At 34.9% G+C, this 22,550-nt stretch overlaps 2 protein-coding genes and 1 long non-coding RNA gene across 4 annotated transcripts; 1 reads left to right on the forward strand and 2 right to left on the reverse strand.

The window, feature by feature from the left end:
• Window positions 1-621: 621 nt before the first annotated feature.
• Window positions 622-1,012, forward strand: LOC121245819. Its single transcript, XR_005937006.1, has 2 exons — window positions 622-763; window positions 794-1,012. It is a non-coding gene; the product is annotated as an uncharacterized LOC121245819 (long non-coding RNA).
• Window positions 795-12,322, reverse strand: LOC121245817 (inositol 1,3,4-trisphosphate 5/6-kinase 4). Of its 2 annotated transcripts, XR_005937005.1 has the most exons (14): window positions 12,080-12,322; window positions 11,468-11,503; window positions 10,842-11,040; window positions 10,405-10,431; window positions 10,096-10,190; window positions 9,434-9,502; window positions 8,784-8,986; window positions 8,038-8,191; window positions 6,747-6,860; window positions 3,814-3,876; window positions 3,403-3,548; window positions 3,010-3,166; window positions 2,676-2,836; window positions 1,125-1,259 (listed from the first exon to the last, which is right to left on the reverse strand). XR_005937005.1 is itself a non-coding variant. In XM_041143683.1 (13 exons), exons 1-13 carry the CDS (start codon window positions 12,221-12,223, stop codon window positions 1,122-1,124), a joined length of 1,545 nt encoding a protein of 514 aa, XP_040999617.1. In that variant the 5' UTR covers window positions 12,224-12,322; the 3' UTR covers window positions 795-1,121. The 2 variants fall into 2 exon arrangements, 1 of the variants encoding a protein (XP_040999617.1); XM_041143683.1 differs by lacking the exon at window positions 2,676-2,836 and having other exon boundaries at window positions 795-1,259.
• Window positions 12,323-13,100: 778 nt separating this feature from the next.
• LOC121247145 (probable uridine nucleosidase 2) lies at window positions 13,101-17,337 on the reverse strand. Its single transcript, XM_041145489.1, has 9 exons — window positions 17,133-17,337; window positions 16,169-16,284; window positions 15,936-15,995; window positions 15,259-15,444; window positions 15,073-15,177; window positions 14,490-14,586; window positions 14,090-14,197; window positions 13,870-14,005; window positions 13,101-13,475 (listed from the first exon to the last, which is right to left on the reverse strand). The coding sequence occupies exons 1-9, from the start codon at window positions 17,179-17,181 to the stop codon at window positions 13,367-13,369; spliced, it is 966 nt and encodes a 321-aa protein (XP_041001423.1). The 5' UTR covers window positions 17,182-17,337; the 3' UTR covers window positions 13,101-13,366.
• Between the last annotated feature and the right edge of the window lie 5,213 nt (window positions 17,338-22,550).

Raw genomic sequence — 22,550 nt, forward strand, 5'->3', positions numbered from 1 at the left:
TTATCTCTCTCTCTCTTCACTTCTCTTCTCTTCTTTCTTTTTTCTTTTATTATTTTTTTTATATTTGTTTTTCCGAAATTTATGTAAGATAAAATATTTCTGATTTTCCGATTTTATCACTGGAAATATGCAGATCTCATCAAATTAAATATAAATATTTTTCCGCAAAAAATATATAGAGAAGTTTGTATTTGTAATTCATCTCAATTAATTTTAACTCATCTCACTACTATTCATCAACTTTAACTTACAAATCTCACTACTATTCACAACCCTCTCACTACTATTCATAACTCATATCAATTCATCTCAACTCATCTTTGAATCCAAATGACATCTAAATCTCAACATTAAATAGAATAAGATCTCTTGATCTTAAAATCATTGAAAAAAAAAATATTTAAATCACAAAATAATTATACAAAAATAACAAAAAGATCGTACAAAAATAAACGTATAAATTGATGTAATTTCATATAGTATGTCAGATTGTAAAATTTACTTTTATTATAAAATAGATATAACGGATTCCATGAAACCACATCACTTTGTGGGTTTATTTTGTGTAATCTTTGTGTGTGTAACAATTCTTTTGAAAAAAATATAATAATCTAATTCCATTTAGAACCCGAGACACCGTTTCGATTTCAACCCCGAAATTAAACCCAGGATTGATTGAATATTGTCGACCGATGTCATCAATCTCTGGCCACAAAGTTCCAACTACAAAATCACATCCTATGAGCATCAACATAAGAGACAGGTTTTATCAAAAAAAAAACATAAGAGACAGGTTGAAGAAAGGTAGATATTCATTTCAAACAAGTTGCTTATTTGACACAAGTACTTGATACCCCAAAAAGAAAGGGGTAAAACCAAAGAAAGGAAACAGAAGTATAAACTATGGATTCTTTGCAGTATTTCTGGGCATGGGTGCAAGTCCAAAGAACTTGCTTGAAGAGAGAGATTACATTGAGCTTAAAGATAAGAGAGCAGTATAGAATTTGGATATGAACACATGGTTGCTCACATTTCCTCCCAGAGTGATATAAAAAGATAGTCGACTATATATATCTTCACACCTGCTCATCATGGTAAAAGAGGAGCTATTGTTTGCTTCATTAATTCGACTTTCTCGACTCGAACTTCTTTTTAATGGCATTCCAAAAGGCAGGTATTGCAATATCATCAGGCACTTCCTTAAATGAAGGGAGATAATTTACATCCACAATGACATGATCACCAGTGTCATCCTGAATCTGAAATTGCAGCACAACAGACAAAGTTTATGAAGAGGAGAGAGGAATTAAGCAAGATATCTATCAATCACGGTTTGTTTCACCAGTAGCAGGATGCAATCAACCACATGCCTAGTGCATATCTAAATAGAGAAATAATAGTTACAGTCGTGAGTGTGCAAGCGCCATTCAATTACTTTGAAAAAAATGAATAAATGTGAGACCCATATAAAAAAATAATAATTTTTTAATAGTAGATTCTACTCTTTTTCAAAGCGACTACACGGCACTTACACACTCCATGACTGTATGTAGCATTACTCATCTAATCACAGAGTATTGGCTAACACATGCATGCTTTTATTTAACATAGATTCACTCTTCATTGTTCCACCTTGATATGGTAGAAGAAGATTTTTTATAATTGTAATTTGGTAAATTCAGAAATAAAAGAAAAGAGACCCCACCAGTGGACCTCTCTCACCCTACACTATTAACATTACTACCTGGGCACCTCTCACACCCCCACCGTGGAGTAGTGATTTTTGCATAATCAATAATAATGCTCATTGCACATGCTTTAACAAAAAAGTTTACAAATATAAACCAATTCCACTGAAACAATATACTCTTCAACGTAAAAGCTAAAGATGGACTACGCCATCCTTGAGTTCCCCTCCCGCAACCTAAAAGATGTCCCCATCATCCTCTACCCAGAGCAGATTCAGGCTCGCAACAAAAGAAATATTTCTGTTAACTTTGGGCCCTTTAGCTGTGATGTTGAGCTTTTGTGCCATACGTCACCTCGTTAGGAACCTAATTTTGTGGCAAAGTTAGGTGCAGTATTCTCCAGCTTACTTTCATTTCTTATTTGTTTTGAAGGGTAATATTTGAACCTAAGGCCTACTTCAACACTCCTGCATGCCAACACCCCCCCCCCCCCCCCCCCCCCCCCCCCCCCCCCCCCCCCCCAAACACACACACACACACCCCACTTAAGCCCAAGGGGCCCATCTCACATATCTGGAACAATTTTGAATTTTATAGTGGTCTTTTCTTGTTTGCCACACTCTAATGACACCATGAAAGTCAATCCCTAATTTCAAGAGGCAAGATATCCCTAAAAATCATATGTAGGACTTCTCCATAGTCAGTCACTACCTTTTCAGCCACTGCTGCTTTGACCTGATTTAAATTTTTTTTTTATTGCCACCGGGTGTCCAGAACAAAGTCCTGACTAATCCCGGCAAGGAGTTTCCCACAAATTTTCAAGAATTCTATCAGATCTGCTTGGGATCCAATAGGATGTCCAAAATCAGTTCAAGAGGCTTCAATTTTACTGAAACTATATGTACTAATTATAGATAACATTTAAGTTACACAAGACAAATCCTTCTGCTAAATTTTAAGATGGATAGGACAGTGGCTATAGGATACCTGAATATTCCAGGGTCAGGAAGTCATGATGGAAATAACGTCCATGAGATTAGCTGCTTCTAAAGGTCAAGTTTGAGGGAGAAAGAAATTCCAGGGTTTTATGGTAGAGGATTGACCCTCATTACTCTGAAAGATTTCTTTTCAATTTTTTGTGTGCTAATCTACATGGCTCAGCGATAAAGAAAATCAATTGTACATATTTGTCCAAAGGCCCTCTGCTATACAATCATCTATACAATCATGTAATGGTAAATGGACCTTTGACAGGTTAAGTTAGTAATGATTTAAACTCCTGTAAAATATGTAGCTAAGAAATTTTGAATTGGATACTTACAACAACATCAAAGCCAAAGATAGTAAGATCAAGCTTTCTCATAAGCCAATTTGCAGCATTGGTGACCAGCTCAAGATCAATAAAATGATTAGTGGCTTTGGAGTAATTATCACAGCCACAATGTTTGTCGTCATTGGCAGTGGGCAGAGATTTTAAGCTGCAGGGAGAAATCAGTACGATATGGGTCCTTCAATATATTTTCTTGAACATATATCGACAAAGCAAAGACCAAAAGAAGAGAGAAGTTTATTTAATACGTAAATGAAAACCCACATGCACATGGGATTGAACGCATCACCTCGCACACCACCCCTTATTTAAGGAGGAGCTACCATATGGTATCAAACCATAAGCAAAAAAGAAAGAAGAACAGATGCAAGAAAAAACACATACCTGTCAAAGACTAGAGGTTTGAGTCCATTACTTTCAGATAATTTCATTAACATATTTGCATTTGGCGTAGACATTTTAACTGCATGGAAAACGTTTTCGCCCATGACATAAAATTTGTACAGAGTGGATGAATGATCCACATATTCCTGCAGTTCCAATTTCAAAATGAGTAGTCCATTATACTCAACACTCAACAGAACCTGCTTTACAAATAGAAACCACAACAAGGATGCCTTTGACAGGTGCCTGGCCCTAACACCCTCTTCTGTGACTGTTCAACATATTATTGGAGTTTATCCCATTGCTATATTGAAATAACTCAGGAAAACAAGATTGAGTACAAACTATTTGCCATGATTGGGCAAAAGAATTAACCTAAAGTCTTCATTATGAAAGTTTTTTCTTGCTCACCTGCACAACAGCTGGAAGAGGAACGCTCAAGTCCTTAAAATCTTCAATTCTGAACACAATTGCCTGTTATATAAAAGATTACAGGAGGTAATTAAAATAAAATTTAGAGAGAGAGAGAGCACGGATCATTATACCTTGCCGATTATATACCAAAAAAATGTTATAGACTAGTCACATCAACGTCTAAAAGTTGACAAGTGGAAGAAATATAAACTAATTAGTTGCATGGATGCTTGCAAGAAAATCATGAGAACCAATTAACTATTTTAAACCACGAATGCAAGAATCTGGAAGCTAATATTTTTTTAAATGAAAATTAGTCGTATTAAGTCTCCAGCAAAAAGTATAATATGATATCTTGTGTCAATAATGCATGTCAGTTGGAATTCAAGCAAAACAAAGAGAGGATCATTGTTTAAGGCAAGATCAGGCACTAAATAGGAATGCAGCTACAGGATAAAAAAGGAACCATACACAACCTGAAAATTGAAAGACGATGTATGCAATCAAAAAATTAAAGATAAGGGCAACAAGTTTGTCATGTGTTTGAAACTGCAGAAGAATTATGCAAACAATGAATACAAAATGCAATCCGAGCAAAGTTAAAAGTGTAAACATCTTTTAACAAATGGAGCTAGGTTTTGGATAACAAGGGAAAAACCTGAAGCTGAAATTGACAATCACAAACTTAAACTCGTAAAACAAAGTTTAAACAGCGAATTAGCATCTGATCTTTCCCAGTCCCTACGGCCTTTCTTGAAATGCAACTTGCAATACCAGATTGCAAATGTCTAAGTTCTACTGTTTTGTTTTCTTTTCATATTTTTGGCTACAAACTAATAGACTGTTGATAAGAAATCAGGTATAACCAGCAAGCTGGTAGTTGTCTTTGATTGAACCAGAATCCCAATTATGCTTACAGAATGAAGGACCGAAAGGACCCGATAATATTTTTTCCTTCAAGGCAGAATAGATGTGATTATAGATATCCTTGTAACTCATCGTTTTTCAAATATTTTCTGTGCACATTGCAGCCACATATTCCAAGGCAAAAAAAACTCGGAAAGGAAAATAAACATTAAAAATCGTAATGCTATATCTGCAGCAAACACAACACCATATTTGCGCTCTAGCCAAATAAAGTTTTTAAGAAATGCCAATTTATTTAAACAAATCCAGAAAAAATTCCAAAGAGATTTAGTTTTGTGACAACGGATAGAAGAGTGGTGGAGAGAATGAAGGACTTTATAGGGGAGTACACGGTGGCATGTTCTTTTAGAAGTGTGGAAGATAACTTTATGTGGGGCCTTTGCTGGTATCTACAGGCCAAACTTGAACAGCAATAGAAGTATGTTATGGGAAGAATTAGTTGGAGTATATAGCTGGTGGGAAATACCATGGTGTATAGGTGGTGACTTTAATGTTGTAAGATTTCCATAACATACCATGGTGTATAGGTGGGGGATGACTTTAAATTCCATCGAGTCAAATGGAAGAAGGTATGTTCCCCACTTCCCATGGGAGGGTTGGGTATTAGAAATCTAGAGACTTTCAATAGGGCATTACTTGGAAAATTGTTGTGACGATATAACACGGAACCAGAAACTCTATGGAAGTTGGTGATTGATTATAAATATAGAAGTGTGTGGGGGGTTGGTGTAGTAGAGAGGTAAATGGACATCACAAAGTGGGGATTTGGAAGCATATTAGTCAAGGATGAGAGGTGTTCTCTTGTCACACTAGACTTGTATTGAGAGACGGTTCTAGAATAATATTCTGGAGCAACATATGTTGTGGAAATAATACACTCATAGATTTATTTTTTTTGATAAGTACACTCAAAGATTTATTCCCTTCAGTATTCAGGATGGCATGTGAGAAAGAAGCTTCAGTGGCTAATTTTATGGTGATAGCTAGGGATCAAATATAGTGGACCACAATCTTTAGCAGAGCGGCTCAAAACTGGGAAGTTGGTAGTTTTGAGGAGTTCTTTCAACTTCTGTATTCTGTGAGACCAAGCATCCAAGGAAATGATAAGTTGTGGTGGGTACCGGCAAGTAAAGGCACATTCTCAGTTCGATTGTTCTATAAGTCTCTCATACAGGTGCATAACACTAAGTTCCCATGGAAGAGGACTTGGCGTAATAAGGCGCCTCCCAAAGCGACATTCTTTGCATGGACAACTTCATTGGGAAAGATCTTGACGACGAATAATTTGCAAAGACGTGGAGTGACCATAATAGAATAGTGTTGCATGTGCAAGAAGAGCAGTGAAACTGTGGATCATCTTCTACTGCATTGTGATGTTGCTAGAGCGTTGAGGTGTTCAACAGATTAGAGGTAGCGTGGGTTATGCCCGCCACAGTGGAGGCGCTCTTGGCTTGTTGGACAAATCTAGGAGGTATTCTACAAATCAAAGCCGTTGGAAGATGGTTCCTATTTGTATTTTATGTACTTATGGTAGGAGCAGAATGACAGGATGTTCGAACACAAGGAGCGATCATTTGAGGATCTTAGATCTTTTTTTGTTAGAACGTTATTCCTATGGGCCATAGTAAAAAAAACAAAAAAAAGGAAAGAAGAAGAAGAAGAAGATTTTAATGGTTTAGACCTGCATGATTTTCTTGTTTCCTTTTCTCCTTCCTAAATAGGAGCTTTTTCTTGTATACCATCTTGTGTACATGGGCTATGCCTATTAATATAATCGTTTACTTATTAAAAAAAAAAAAAGTAAATACAGAAGTTTTCTAATACTATCAAAGGCCTTATACTCTTCATTCAAAAGTATGGAATCTATTTTGGTCATTAGCAAAAGGTTCTAGCAATATGGAAGTCTGAGGTAATTGGAATAAATACACAGAAGCTTCATCAAAGAACTTGAAATTTGAATTTATAATACCAGAATCCAGAATGAAACTGGACAAACTGCGTACCATATTGTGAGCACTTGCAACACCACAGGCAACTTGAGGTTTCACTATACTCGGAAGAGATAATTTGGCTTCAGACAGCCTCTGCACTAGATCAAGTTCATTAAAATTATCAACCTGCAAAATCAAGATCCAGTCTTAATAAATTTGTGGAGAAATTCAATCAATATCTAAAAGGATCCACTAATTGAAACAGCAATACCACTATTATTGTTGTTGGTATTATTACCATTTTGATGGCATGATTCCCACAGCTTTTTCCCAGTTTCCCTCTTCTGATTTCCTTCGTTTTTCATTTGATAAATTCCATGTACTATTTTTAACTCATCACTAACTACTTTGTTTACTGATAAGAAAAACTCATCCCTAACTACTTTAATGCAACACAATGAGAATTTGTTTTTTTTTTTTTTTTTACAAGTAACACAATGAGAAATTTGTAGTTGCCTTTGGTGGTGCGTGCAGTGCTTATGAGTAAGCAAAAATATAAAAATTGCAAAAGAACTATTCCAAGAGAGTATTGTGTCTGTGTACCTTATAATAACCAAACCAGAACTATTATAATTCTACTTTTAACCATTGGGATTTCAGCAATCAAAAGCATTGTAGTCTAGTGATAATTCTCCATTCAAAGTTGCAAGTATGAGTCCAGAGAGATTTCGTGGTAAGTATGAACAAATAAATAAATAGTTTGAAAATAGTAGACACTAGTCGTCGACCCATGCAATGCGCAGGAATAATTATTTGGCTATCATGCATTAATTATCTAAAATTCAATTTCCAATTACAAAGAGTCTAAAACGCAAATTTATTCTTATAATCTTAAGGAATGACAATTTTTATATCTCAACAATTATCAAAATTAACTGTTGAGAATACAAAGAGTTCAAAGTAAAATAGTTTAGAGGTGAGGAAGCAAAAGGGGAAAATAACAAAATTCAATAGCTACAATAAGATGAATAGTCCTTTTTTCTTTATTGAAAAAGTAGTAATAAAATGATTGAGTTTAGGGGTGGAAAAGCCAAAAACACAAGTAATGAGAAATCAATAACCGCTGTAAGATGTTTTTTCCTCTCTATTGAAACCTATATTGAGGTGGCTCAATAGAATATAAAGAATATGCTTTAGAAATTATATAGGTAACAAATAAACCCATAGAAGACCTCTGTATCTATATGTTGCAAAGCACAAAAAGTTAATAAAGTATAAACAAGCACATCATCCAGGTTATTTTTATTAATTTGCAAGAGCAGTTGTTACAACCATTAACGAAAATACCATCAAGAAGTTAAACCTTGAGAAAATGGGGGCCCCGGATTGTACAGCGGCCCTCAGTATTAAGATCCTCCAACTGAAGTAGAATCTCTTGAATTTTCAGCCGATCCACTACAGGGTAAATGTTATTAAATGGGTCAATCACACAGCAATCCGGATGATGCTCCATGTATCTGTGCAATAACAAATGTTTAGTAAAAAAAACATACAAACTGCATCATAGGATGCTCCTTCTGTTTGGTACTAAGATGCACACATAAAAACAGTCACCAAAGATCCCTCAAACGTACATAGATATCTTGTTCTATGATTCCTGTTCTTACAAGGTCATGAGACAATTTAAGACAATGCGTTTTGGCTAATCCTCAGCTAATAAACCATTACTTACCCAACAAAAAAACATGGCATTAAATTGGAGTTCTCAACTCTATTTCACGAACCTAGTATCAGAAGTCTCAAACAAGGCTTAAACTTTTTTTTTCTCTTTTCCAATCACTTAACACTTAAGCTAAAGTCTAATTGGAAGATAAGAAGCTAAGAATTTAGGCTACATATAAATTGCAGCATCCCCAAAATACTAAAACGTTACCTATGCATTTATAAATAATTAGTGGATAAATAATCACAAAAGGCTGCTATAAACACTATAATTCAATGGAGGTTCATTGGGACTGATAACTAGCATTGGCATATTGGTTCTTCTCCCTATTACCTTATACATGCTAGATGGTGCAATTACATAGTTCTATGGACCTGAAAAGTCACCTTTGCAATTCCTGCATGCCCCTGGTGTAAGCAATTCTGTTAGAGAAGTTTGTAGAACTGCTCAAGTCAATGGATATAATTTCATCAGTTGCTTTATGGAGAATGATGTCAACTTCTTGCAACTGAGGTGATAAAGGCAGCTCAAGCATGAGGGGGAAAAACATCAATCCATTTTGAGTAGGATACATAGGGAATGCACCCCTCTGCAAAAATCAGGACAACTTATGAGCCTTATATTGCATGACTCCAAAAGGCACGCATAAAAAAAAATACAGTTTATAATGATCAAAACTGCAGACACAACCATGCAGAGTATTCACAAATTAAGTCAAGTAACATCTCTTGCGCCAAACGCCAGTTGAACAGATAATTACAGCATTATTATTCATCAAATTTCCTATAACCACTGCAGCTACAATTCTTTCAGGAAAAATCAATGGAAAGAAGTTGTAACCACTTTAATGAATAAGAGTCCAAACACCAAGTTCTGTTAGTTTCCATTACCACTTTAACATGAAACTCAACCTGGGAGCATCCTACTTATTGGTTGACTTCATGTATGTTTGTGGTGAGCATCTCATCAAAAGGTCTTTCATCAATAGGTCTTCCTACTAACAATATTTACCTTCATTTCTTCCTAGAGGGCTCACCTTAGCAAAATCATCTTCACGAGAAGGTTTCATAATATATCCAACAGTCAAGACACTGCTGCCAATTGCCTGCTTCCATTGCAAAAAATAAAAAAGTCATGAACAGGCGCCACAATCAAAAGAATGTACCAAGAAAACAGACAGCCTTGTGTAGCATACAGTACATGAATTATTGGTAAACTTATCATCTCTATAATCCCCAATAGATTAATGAATGTTTACTTGTTGAGATAAAATTATGGCATGTTCAAACCAAATGCATTTGAAAGCAAATCCCATACTCGAATATTTATTTTCCTTGAGAACCCACCAACCAACAACATTTAGTCAAATTTTCACCAAGTATGTATAATCATGGATTTAGAAGCTCATCCCATGGCAGGATTTGGGAGGTTTTTCTCTTTGGGTTTCCTTTTTTTCTAATAGAATTTGAATGTAAGACCCATTCTTAAAATATTTGCATCCTAGATAAAACCTGTTAGTTAACTCTTCACATACAACCTGTTTCTCTCCAAGTCAAGTCTTCATACATTAAAACTATAATCTCTCTCTCTCTCTCTCTCTCTCTCTCTCACACACACACACACACACACACCCCCACACCCACCCACACCCACAACAATTGAAGCAGCGATACAGGGAATCAGGGATAGGCTTGCAACCTTTCTATTTAAGTGGCATACAGTCAAAGGCAACTCTTCTAACTGGTTGATATAAAATATGCTTGAATCCTCACATGCACTACCATCTTCAATAACTGAAAGCAAAGCAGCAAATTTAGCAGTTAATTTCTTTGATTGGTTATCCCGTCAACAGAGAGCATCCAATTTCACTATATAAAAATCAAATATAAAAGAAAATATCCGAATATGAAATACAGAAAATGAGAGCATATTGGCGAGAATTAATTTATAATAGTGCTTTAAAATAGCATCCTATGCATAATCAACACAGGAGAGGGCAATGCACACCGTCTGCTGATTCTTGCCCAAGCGATCCTGTGACAGAAAACAATAAAGAATTAGATGATTGCAGTTTTCTTTCTGCAAGAAAGAATTGAAACAATTAACAAGGTCCAAAAACAGAGTCACTGCCATCCAATCAGATTATGATTCCCAGAGTGGGGCACTCCTTATACACCTGCCATTTGCAGTTTACTAGTTCAATTGCAGGCTACAGCCCAATTTATGCATCCTAACATAAAGCCAAAAGCTGCTTTTAAATCAAAATAACCATGTTCCGATGAGATACACAAAAACTAAGTGTTAAAACTCCCCATTCGTTTATGAGAACCTAAAGTGGTTGACACTTAATACTCTTAAAAAGACCCAGTATATGTATCCCAAGACCAAAGAAAAGGCATCGATGAGGTACTCAAATCTACGGGAAAGCATATGGTGATACTCACTTAGAGCAACAATCAGCCAACCACAGTTGCTTAGTTTAGGGAAGACTTCCTTTTTCTCACTAGAAACTAGGTACAAAATAATGCCTCCAATGTCACCCCAAGCTAGCATAATCTCACGTTTAGCATCGTCTATAGAAGTTGAATTCAAGATAAAAGAATCAAACGAGTATGTTGCTGTCATCATTTTAAGAAGACTCACCTACAACAATAAGAGACAACAGTTAACAGCTTTGTAATCAAAAGTATAGAAACTCTATATGGACCACAAGGAATTTCAGTTGTGTCTTGAACCAATCATAAACAGCAGTTTAATGCTGAATGATAAGAGAAAGGAATTAAATTTTGCACAAAAATAAAGAACAATTCTTATGAAATCTGGAACAAAATGAAATTTAAATCACATATTTTACTTTTTTCTGATAAAAAAAAGTGAAATGTGTGATTCAGATACTTTTAAAAGAAACATGTTGATGAAAAATGATAGTGAGGCACTCAAATGTGAGTATGTTACAGATCTTCTTGCATAAAATAAAAAAATGAGAATGATGCTAAAATTGTGTGATCTTGCAATATTGATATTTATTCAAACGGTTCAATTGTTATATGGGTAGCCCAAGAAGAAGCACCTTATGATCTGAAAGACCAACTCCATAAGTAATCCCCTGAAAAACAAAAGGGTAAGGTAAAGCACTCCGATCAATATGATTTAATACAACAGTTAGCCTATCAAAAAAATGCTTTAATACAACAGTTGTAGAGATGCACAGTATATGAGAGATCCATATCTAAAAGTACATTTTCTAGAGGGCTTAGGACAAAACCTTAGTAGAAAAGAACATAGTTTTTTTTTTCTTACAGGAAAAAGAACATAGTTTGAGTTGCAGTAACACACAAAAAATTATTGGGTTTGGATTTTCCGATTTACCAATCTACAACCTACACGAATCAAATTTTCCTGACAATAATTCTACACGTAATGCGCAAACAAGAAAAAAAACGCGACCTAATAGAATCGCATCATCGAAATACCCCAAATAATAAGATTATTCGACAAAGGAATGCAATCGTGAGCGCGTACAAAATCCTATAATAACATGCACTTGTCAAGAAGTAGAAAAAAGGAAGAAAAAGGAACAAGAAAACAAATCAAAGAACACCCAAAAAGGTATCAACAATATATTGCGCAAAGAATGAAGAAATTAAGGATAGATAGAGAGAGAGAGAGAGAGAGAGGATACCGTACGGAACTTAGAATGGCGGAGCTTACGAAGGAGAGACTCAGCACCGGGTTGTAACGATCCGTTTGCATGGAGGTCGTCGTCACGTTGAGGGGCTAATAGTACAGACTCGTCCAATATCACTCCCCTAATCACCACACCCATCTCTCCCACTCTCTCCCTCTCCCCTTCCTCTTGTGTCTCTCTGTCGCGTCGGTTGAAATTGAAACCTTTAGCACCCAACTGTGTATTGCTTTTTCCCTTCCCCCCAATGTTCTTATGACTAGATGAACAAGGTCCACACGGTGACAGTAATTATAGGATGCGGAGAACAGTGCATGAATACTGATTACGGATTGAAGTGACAGTCAGTTATTATTTTTGTTTAATTAATTAGAAACCGTTAGATTTATAAATAAATTTTATAAAATTCATCTTATAAATTCATCTTTAAGTTAAATGATCTGTCAAATTTATTTATATTACAAATTATTTCACACCTAAAATTGTTTAAAAAAAACTTATCACCTCAAATAACCATCTAAAAATAGTTTTGATTTCCTATAAATTTCAACTCTCATCAAATATTTAATATTGTCTGAAAATTGTACACACAATACTAAGATCCCTTTTCGAATTTGAATTGAATTGAGATTATTTCAGTTCAGTCTAATTTTAAGTTAACTTAGAACATCCAAACATTCAATTCAAAATCTCTTTACACGTGAGATACACAATTTTTTTTAACTCAACATCTCTTTATATGCAAGACTCACAACCTTTTTCAACTTTTTATAAATATATCTAAATTCATCTTAACATCTAAACGCATCTAAACTCATCTTAAGTAGCCTCACAAAACTTATTTCATCATCTTAACTCATTACTATTTATAAAGAACTCAACCCATCTAAACAAAACCTAAATATTGCAAAATATATTTCGACTGTCTATTAAACTGAACTCCAAACATTTCCGTACCCCAAATTATCTCCGCATCATTTCGGTTTCCGAGAAAATTAGGTGCAAATCTTCATTGGACTTGAGATAAAATGGCTGTTTCACGACATCCTTATTAAAAGATGATAAAAATATGAACCTTAACGTCACAAAAAAGATGCATCTAGTGACCAGATCAGATGCCCTTAAACGAAGGACAATAGAAAATCATCAAGAACTCAACCAATGTAATGTGGGATATATCTTAAATGAAATCAACGACAAGAAGTTGCATCCAAGACTTGAGGACTGTTGAGAACGAGCTCAATTCCCTAGAATTATGATTTATCATTCAGTAGCTTGAATTCTTCAGGAATCCATAAGCCGCTCCATGACAAGGTTGAGAATAGCAGGAGCATCAACTGTGACAGCAACCTTCACTGTGGGTTTATCACTCCATTCAGTGACTTCACCAAACCTGGTTGGTTCATTGCAAAGAAAGTTGTTATTATCTTAATAGTTAAAAATTTAATTAAATTAGTATTCAACCGTCTCAGAGTTTATGGACCAATGGTTAAACGAGGCGTTCATTACAAAGAAAGTTGTTATGATCTTAATGGTTACAAATTTAACAATGCCAGTATTCAACAGTTCTAGAGCTTTTGAATCCATAGTTAAACGAGCTAGAGCATCAAAACAATTGTATAATGAGAAATGGAACTTGATCATTTATTTCATGATTATGGTCAGAACCCCATTGTCTGAAACAAGAATGGTATTTAAAAAAAAAAAAAAAAATTGATCATTTCAGACATTTCGTCCAAAAAGACAAACCATCAAGCTGCTGGTTTTTAGTGGACAGACAGACCTACCTTTTCTGTGTGTTGTGTAACAATGTCAATCCCCTTGTGATGCCACTGGTCTGGACTCTAACAACACCTTTGGCATATGTCATAAGAGAAGGATCAACAGCTGCAAGAAGGGTTGTTGGATCATGAAGGAAAACTCCTGCTCCAAAATGAAAACTAGCATCAGGGAAGGGAATTAAATGATCAACTACCAACTCATCAACTCATTTAAAAATGAACAAACCTTTTGTGTTGTATGCATAATCATGATAAGAGAAGTACACCTCTAAGATTTTGCACAAATACTGAGCAAATTTCCCATCTGACCTTGCCAGCTTCTGTCTATCAGCATCTATGATGTGTCAAAAGTGATCAAAGTGGTAAGATCACAGTGAGAAAAAAAAATACAAATAGAATCATACAAGTATTACAAGTTTGAAGGGATTCAATAATTTTGGAGGACCCACTCTCATTGAAGACATACTAATAGCAGAACAGAATTCCTATCATTGACCAGAACTATTTGTATATGACTTAGAAGGCACTGATATGATACTAATTATACAAAATGGTTAATAAATATTACAATTCATTTAAAAAAAAAAAACATCAAGAATGAGTTCCACAAATTTGTCTAGGTGTACCTGTCAATACGACTTGATGAGTAACATTTAAGCCCACAGCCAAAACATCTGCTCCACTTGTGAAGACAATATCTGCAGCGTCTGGATCACCAAAAATCTGATCATCCAATCCAAGTGGGTGGGCATGAGGGTGAGTGAAGGAAGGAGATGACAGTCAAGATGATCAGTAAAAGATCTACTCTGCTAAAAATTATACAGATTGCTCCATAAACATTACTTCCAAACTTCATCTCAGATAATATGTTCAAGAAGAGAGTACGTTATCAGAACAGGATTTCCAAGAGTCTGGGGACAAGAAAGTTCTATATTGAAAATTTGCTCCATACACTTCACTTCCAAAGCTTCTTCTGAGATCATAAGTTCAAAAAGAGAGTAACTTATCAGAACAAAGTTTCTAGGATTTTGACAAAGAGTCCACTCTCCTTCCATGCCTCTTACTACATATGATTGAGTGAACTTTGAGCTGTGTAAGAGTGCCATGACCATAACCTCATTTGAGGGCTTGCAGATTGGATGAATCGCTGAGCAACATACATTATCAGTTTATGAGTTGGTAATTGGAGTCTGAAAGCATAGAACTTACATTGGCCTCTGCTGCTGGATTCACATTCCCATTTAGTGCAAAAGAACCACCAAGAAGAATAATTTGCCCAATGTTCCTAGAAAGTGCAGGATCTTGTTGGATGGCCTACAGCAATGTATAATATACTTTAAAATATAACTGACATTCTTCTACGCTAAAACCACAGTATTGATGAGGATATTTAACCAGGGCAATATTTGTAAGTGCGCCTAGTGCCACCACTGTGACTTTTCCAGGATAGAGGTTTGCTTGCTCAATGAGAAAGGCAGCTGCTGACTGCTCAATTGGCTTTCCTTTTGGCTGAGGAAAATTTTGGTTGCCAAGTCCATCAGCACCATGTACAAAATCAGCAACTCGAAGTTTCGTATCTTTCTGGAAACAAACAAAGATTCAATGAACTCGTGAACCAGAAAATGTACAGCATGGCTGATATCATGTAGACTTGAAGTCGGATTTCTTCAATGAGGTAACCAGCTCAAAATGAGGTTTACAGTGGAAAATGATTTTTTATTGCAACAAATGAAGCTGAAACAAATCCTTCCAAAAACAGAACAATAAAAAAAAAAAAAAAAAACTTCCTTTAAATTTTCTTTCATATTATCAATGTTAAAATAACAAAGGGAAACCTCAGGTTGGTTGTCCTTCCATTCTTAGTGTCAAACTAGAATAATCCCAAGACACTAATCACATGCCGAAGCAGTATTAGCAAGACGAATAGATGCTTTCATTCATCACAACGCCTACACGTGAAAATATGATCGAATAAACATGCATTCCCCAACAGATTTCCCTATATGTTTTTCTCATTCAAGTAAAAAATTGCAGGTCCTTGCATAAGATCGTGCCTTTCAGTCTCTACTTACAGTAATAGTGACATGAGATCCCTCAGCAACTGGGATATCAGTTCTCCCTGCAACTTCAAGCTACATCATAAACAAAAGAAAACAGTTAACTCGGCTGACCTTAAAAGACACAAAGAATGCTAATTCTAACGGTACACTTGAAATAAATCCAATCCAGCAAATGAAATGGTACCAAGAATTAACACATGCACAGTCAAAAGTACCACAAATAAAAAGAACCTAAACAACTATACCAAATGCAGGGCATTTCTCGTGGCCAGGGTCGTATAAACATTCCCAAATATAGTTGTAAGTCCAATCAGCTCCACCTCTGGTGATCGTAATGCCAGAAAAATCGCCATAGCATCATCTGCATGCATCAACAACTCCCATTATGTTGGAAAGATGAAAATATAAGATAAATATAAAATTTAGAATGCATAGAGCCCATTGCAAATCTGGGGGCAAGCTGATTTGTTTCATGAGGCACCTTATCAATTAAACTAAAAGATTTATTGGAATACTAGATAACACTGCCCTGAGTAGTACGGTTACAAGAAATCAGAACCCTCTAATGGGTTACCAAGAAGACAACTAATTTAAAAACGTACAAACGAATTCTTTTTCCTGCTGCTGGGTTCTCTAAGAAACCAGACAGAACACGCATGACTTCTTTGGTCTGTTAATGGTAAGAAGGTTGAAATCAAATAAGAAGAATAATAAATAACGGTAGGATAACTCGAGGAATGCTACGGCTGCCCGAGGAACCCGGACCACCTAATCAAGCTTATGTTTGTGTTCATACTTCTCAATATACTTTGTTAATCTCTTAAACTGATTCGCGAGACATGAAAATGGATCATAACATACTTACTCTTAACTCAAAATAGTTTGAATATTAAACTCCCAACAAATAATATCAAATTATTCATGAAACCAAGTAACATTTATTGACTGTCTTGTAACAACTCCCAGCAACGGGTCACACTAAAAAAAAACTAGTAAATGATTACAGTTTTTTGAAATCTTTATAAAGTGTGAAAACTCTTCTCTGTCCCATTCACCGCCTTCTTAAACTCAATCTTGATATTACAGATGGTCTGAATATGCAGAACAATCCATGACAAGTATAAATCTTGGACACCCGGATAATGTTTCTACTGTCCAGCAAAGATTGCGATAAAACGGGCTTCAATGGGAAACGAAAAGGTGGCTTACCAATGCCAGGGTCGGTGTCGATGATGATCTTCTTTGGTTGGGCAGTCATGGCTTCTGATATGAATTAGGAAGCAATTGTATTGATTGAAAGAAATATGATAGGTGACAGAGAAGAGTTGTTATACATGGGAAAAAGTGAGGTGAGTGGTGGACAAGTGGGAGTGAGTGACAGCCTATAAAAAACATGGATTGCCATGGAATGCACAATAAACTATGAAATGTTAGGTGGCAGGAGCCAGGAGCTACTCAACCCACCCTCACTCAGATCAGCAGCTCACCCTCCCTACACTGTTACACAAAACCTGGGATTAGTTTAGCCATTTCCCTCACAATATGTGCATATATATCTGTGTATGCGCGCATATAATATATACACATGTATACTTATATTAACGGGGAGTTTTTTCTTTTTTTTTTTTTTTCTAATCAAGCATTTTATAGATATATAAAGAATACAAAAGTTCAAGGTGGATCCTTTCCACTATCAATATACAAAAAGCAACTAGGAATATTATTTATAAGTAGGCTTCCAAAAACATGATTGGTAGCTGTCCATTGCGCCACTGAGTGCGCACATCGATTTTGAGATCGATGAATTTTAGTAAATCTCCAGTCTTGATGATGTCGAGAGTTTTGCAGTATGTCCCCAATGATGGTTGAGATGTTCCAAAAAGGAGTGGAATCTGGATTCTCTATAGATGTGAATACCGATTGAGCATCCCCTTCTATAATTGCTAGATTCTGGGTAGAAGCCATTTTGGATGCTAGCAGTGCTGCCAATGCTTCTGCCACTAGAGGGATATTTGTTTGTACCTTATCTGTTATTATTCCCAAAATCTCTCCACTATGATTCTTTGTATTACTGAGACAACTGAATATTGGTCTCGTACTGCTGCATCAAATGAGAAGCTTAGATAATTTGGAGGAGGAGGCTTCCATTCTTCTTCTTTGCTTTGTTGACTCTGTTTTTCTTTCCATGCATCTTTATATTCTTCATAAATGTGTTTCAACTGGATATTTGCTTCTTCCAGTGACAAAGAGGTGTGATTGTGGACTATGTCATTTCTTTTCCTCCAAATAAAATCTAGAATTATAACCCAAATAACTGAAAATGATGTTTTTCTTCTATTCGGAGTCCCAACTCTTTTTCTGGGTAGATGATCATTCTGATCCAGTCTGCAATAGAGTTAATAGGCAAGCTTGCAAGATTTAGAGGCCAACTGCTTTGTTGCCACAAAATTCTAATGACGGGACAATCTATAAAAATATGCTTTAGAGTCTCTTTGTCTTGATTGCAGAGTGGACATTCTTTTGATTCTTGATGAGGAACGAAATCACCTATTCGTGATTTAGTAGGAAGAATATTCCAAAGTAATTTCCAGATCAGTAATTTATGTCGATCATGAATTTTTAAGCTCCACATTGGCTTAAAGAGTGATATTAAGTTGTCATGTTGATCCGAAACATGACTACTTAATGTTGCCTGATAAGCTGTCTTAACAGAGTATTTTCCATTGTGGTTTAGTATCTAAACAATTTTGTCTTGTTCCATTGATCTAGCTGAGAGGGGTATTTTTTGTATTTCTGAGATGCTTTCTTGATCAAAAAGAGTTTGCATTTTTGGAACATCCCAACTCCTAGGATTATTGATAATAAGATCTGAGACAGTAATATTTGGGTAATCTAGGGACATACCTTGTATTTGTTGTGATTTGAAGTTATTCAGTGAAGGAACCCATGGATCTGACCAAATGTTTACTGATTCTCCACTTTGGATTTGAAAACAATGACCTTTATTTAGCAAATTCTTTGTTCTGAGTATTCCCTTCCACATGCATGAATCAGTTGACTTTTGCTCTGTCTCCCAGAAGCTCTAAAACAGATTCCCAGTAACAAAGCTCCAGGGCCTGATGGAATGACGGCCCTCTTTTACAATCACTACTGGATTATTGTTAAGAAAGAAGTCATACTAGCTGTGCAGAATTTCTTCACTAGTGGCCACCTTCTAAAGCAGATCAATCATACCAACATTGCTCGGGAGTTAACGAAAACAAGAATTTCCGTTTAGTTGCGGTTTGATAGGCACTTATATAATAGTACTAGGTCGGAACAACGTGCAAAGCACGTTTGCCTAGTTCGGTAAAATATCGATATTTATAAAACATTAGTTTATAATATAACATAATCCAACACATATTTACAAAACTAACAAAAATATCAATTCAAAAAATGAATCATTTGATATTTTTACTATGATGCATCATTTTGTGTCATCTTGTACTGCATCAATAGAGACGACGTTAAAATTCTTGTATTGCTGCCGGTTGAGTCGATTGGGGTCTACTATAAGTTCGATCATCCATTTTTTCTGCGAAACTTCTGCTACAAGATTTTTTATATATGGCATATAAAGGAAATTTTTGATAGGCTTCCATGATTAATAAAAAACTAACGAACAGATATATTGAAAACTAATATAAAGCTCAATGTGCTCATAGATAATGTAGTAAACATGTCAAAAATTTTAAGATGAATTTTTTTACTTACAACGATAAAGGCAATGAAAAATAAGAAAACATACATTACCAGTGTGATTCATACACTTTCTCATTAATCCAAAACCCAATAAGGACACGAGAATTATTTATACACTTCTCCTGTTTTGTCACAATAATATATTATATAAATTTTAATTTTTTAATAATATTTTATATTATTATTGGCTCTTTAATTTCAATTTTTTTTTTTTATTATGATTGTATTCATTATTTTATTTTACTATTGCAAAAGTTGTTGTGTATTTTGTGTTAAGGTATTTTCTTATATATTATTTTTGTTTTTCGGATTGGGCCTTTTCTATCACAATAATATCAATTTTCTAATAATATTTTATATTATTATTGGTTATTTAATTTAAATTTATTATTATTATTATTATTATGAGCCTCTTCATTATTTTATTTTACTATTGTCAAAATTATTGTGTATTTTGTATTAAGGTGTTTTCTTCGGATTAGGCCGTGTGTGTCACAATAATATATTAGATAAAATTCAATTTTCTAATAATATTTTATATTATTATTGTTTCTTTAATTTCAATTTATTATTATTACGATTGTATTTATTATTTTATTTTATTATTGCAAAAGTTGTTGTGTATTTTGTATTAATGTGTTTTCTTATATATTATTTTTGTTTTTCAGATTGAGCTTCCTTTGTCACAATAATATATGATATAAACTTCAATTTTCTAATAATATTTCATTATTTTATTTTACTATTGTAAAATAGTAAAATAACATGAATAACATTTTAAATAACAAGAATAACATTTAAATAGAGTAATGAATAACTATTTAACATTTTAAATAGTTAGGTTGAAAATTATTTCTAACACTTATGTATTTTTCAGATTTAAAGCAAAAAAAAAAAAATTTGAAGTTTATTATTGGCATTGTTTTTTAAGTGGATGGTTATTTTATCTTATTTTAAGTAATTATGTTCTAATCTTTTTCATCTCTAATCTTTTTCTTTGAGTTTGGGCTTTTTCTAATGATTTTATAGTGATCTATTTCAGTTGGATTTTGTGTGGATGACTTCGGGCCCAGCCCGTATAAGAGAAAAAGGGAAGCCCAGCCCTTCGGAAACGGCGTCGTTTTGGCGCTGCTGAAATGAAACCCTAAGGGTTTCTGCTTTTGTCTTTCCCATTCTATCGTGCCGCACCGAACGGTCCCCCCTTCTCCCATTTCTTCTCCTTTCTTCTTTTTTCTTCTTCTTTTTGTTGCTGAAACCCTAAGGCTTTTATATTTTTTTCTTCCGCTCTCTGATGCGCCGCACGAAACCTCACTTCTCCCATCTCTTCTTCTTCTTCTTCTTTCTTCTTCTTCTTCTTCTTCTTCTTCTTCTTGCTGAACCTTGCGCTGCCATACCCATCCCCCCGAACTCACCCACCCTCGTTTTCGTGTCTATCTGTTTCTCCCACCACCACGTCCTCTCTCTGGTTTTCTTCAACTCTCTCGCATCACTCTCTCGTCTCGCCTCACTCTCTCGTCTCTGCCGCCTCACTGTCATGTCTCTAAGTCACTCTCTCGTCTCTCGTCTCTCTTCCTCAGCCTTTCTCTGTCGTCCCTCAGCCCACTCTTCGTCACACACAACCTAGCCGCAACCTACCAGTGATATCACGCACAGACCGTCGGCCTCACCTCAGCCTCTGTCTTCGATTCCCCATTGTAAGTTTTTTTTGTGTTTTTAAAATTATTTTGAAATCTCAAATCTGCTTGATGATATTATGTTATTGTTTAATTAGGGTTTTTGAATCTGAAATTTATGATTTTTGTGGTTGTGTTTGTGTTATTAGGTTTTGTGTTTAGGCTTGTGCTGTTAAAATTACTTTGAAATCTCAAATTTCAAATATGTGGAGATTTACAAACGGGAAAAAAACCAACAGATCCGAACAACGTCCATTAATTTATCTACAGATTCACAATAAAAAAAACAAAGTAAAGATCAAACAGAAAAAATAAAAAATAAATCTGGAGACAATATCTTCAAAGATATAAACATCTGTTGAGGTTTATTCTTCTTTCTTTCTCTGTTTTTTTGTTTGTTGTATCACTTAAATGAACAATCAATATTCTCTTAACAATATGATCGAGAATGAAAAAACTCTGGCATGACAGATAAGATTGGTCTATTTCTTATATACCAATAGAAATAGATATATAGTTTCATAAAAGTGATAAATAGATATGTATTTATCAAATAAATGCTTCTTTGCTAAGAAAGATAGAGAAAGTAGGAGGGGTGGGCACCCATTATCATGTTGTGCTCAGGAAAAGAGAGAAAATAAATAAATTGTTGTGATTCAAAATTTAAACTCAAGAATATGGGAAAAAAAAAGGGGGAAATCTGGTTTCAATGATTTTTCACGTGGGAAAGATGTAGGGATGGGGAGGTTCCATTGCAAGAATGGAAAAGGGTAATGTCTGGTTTAGCACTTCCTCTTGCATAGCCTTTTTGACTTTAGCCCTTTCCTGTTCTTATTGATATGATTCGGCCATAAATTTTGACAAAGATAGCTAAGGAACCAACTTTGAGGAACAATGGAGAAGAAGAACATGTAAGAACACCTTACAGAACTGGGAAATCAGCTCTCAACTAACAAGATCTGAAAACAAACTACTAAAAATAACTCACAGATAATACTAAGCAATAATCAATTAATCCAAAAAAAAAAAAGTAAGTCAGAAAGCACTATACTAAACAACCATCAGAAAATATTACACTAAACAATCATGCACTCACAGTGGTTAAACAACAGAAGGTTCCAGCTTTTTAAATCTCCGGCTAACAAACATTATGAGAAAATAAATAATATCATATACTTACAAAGATAAGAGCTAGAAATGTCCAGTTGAT

Source organism: Juglans microcarpa x Juglans regia, chromosome 1S (assembly GCF_004785595.1).
Source record: "Juglans microcarpa x Juglans regia isolate MS1-56 chromosome 1S, Jm3101_v1.0, whole genome shotgun sequence".
Taxonomy (NCBI): domain Eukaryota; kingdom Viridiplantae; phylum Streptophyta; class Magnoliopsida; order Fagales; family Juglandaceae; genus Juglans; species Juglans microcarpa x Juglans regia.

Coding starts and splice junctions, on each gene's coding strand:
- LOC121247145 (XM_041145489.1), bottom strand. CDS start 17,181: ATGACTGCCCAACCAAAGAAGATCATCATCGACACCGACCCTGGCATT. Junction 15,445..15,935: donor GATCTCATGTCACTATTACT/GTAAGTAGAGAC, acceptor GTTTGTTTCCAG/AAAGATACGAAACTTCGAGT. Junction 14,198..14,489: donor TCATCAAGTCGTATTGACAG/GTACACCTAGAC, acceptor GACACATCATAG/ATGCTGATAGACAGAAGCTG.
- LOC121245817 (XM_041143683.1), bottom strand. CDS start 12,223: ATGGGTGTGGTGATTAGGGGAGTGATATTGGACGAGTCTGTACTATTA. Junction 11,504..12,079: donor GCCATTCTAAGTTCCGTACG/GTATCCTCTCTC, acceptor TTTGTTTTTCAG/GGGATTACTTATGGAGTTGG. Junction 1,260..3,009: donor TCTTTGGCTTTGATGTTGTT/GTAAGTATCCAA, acceptor CTGCAATTTCAG/ATTCAGGATGACACTGGTGA.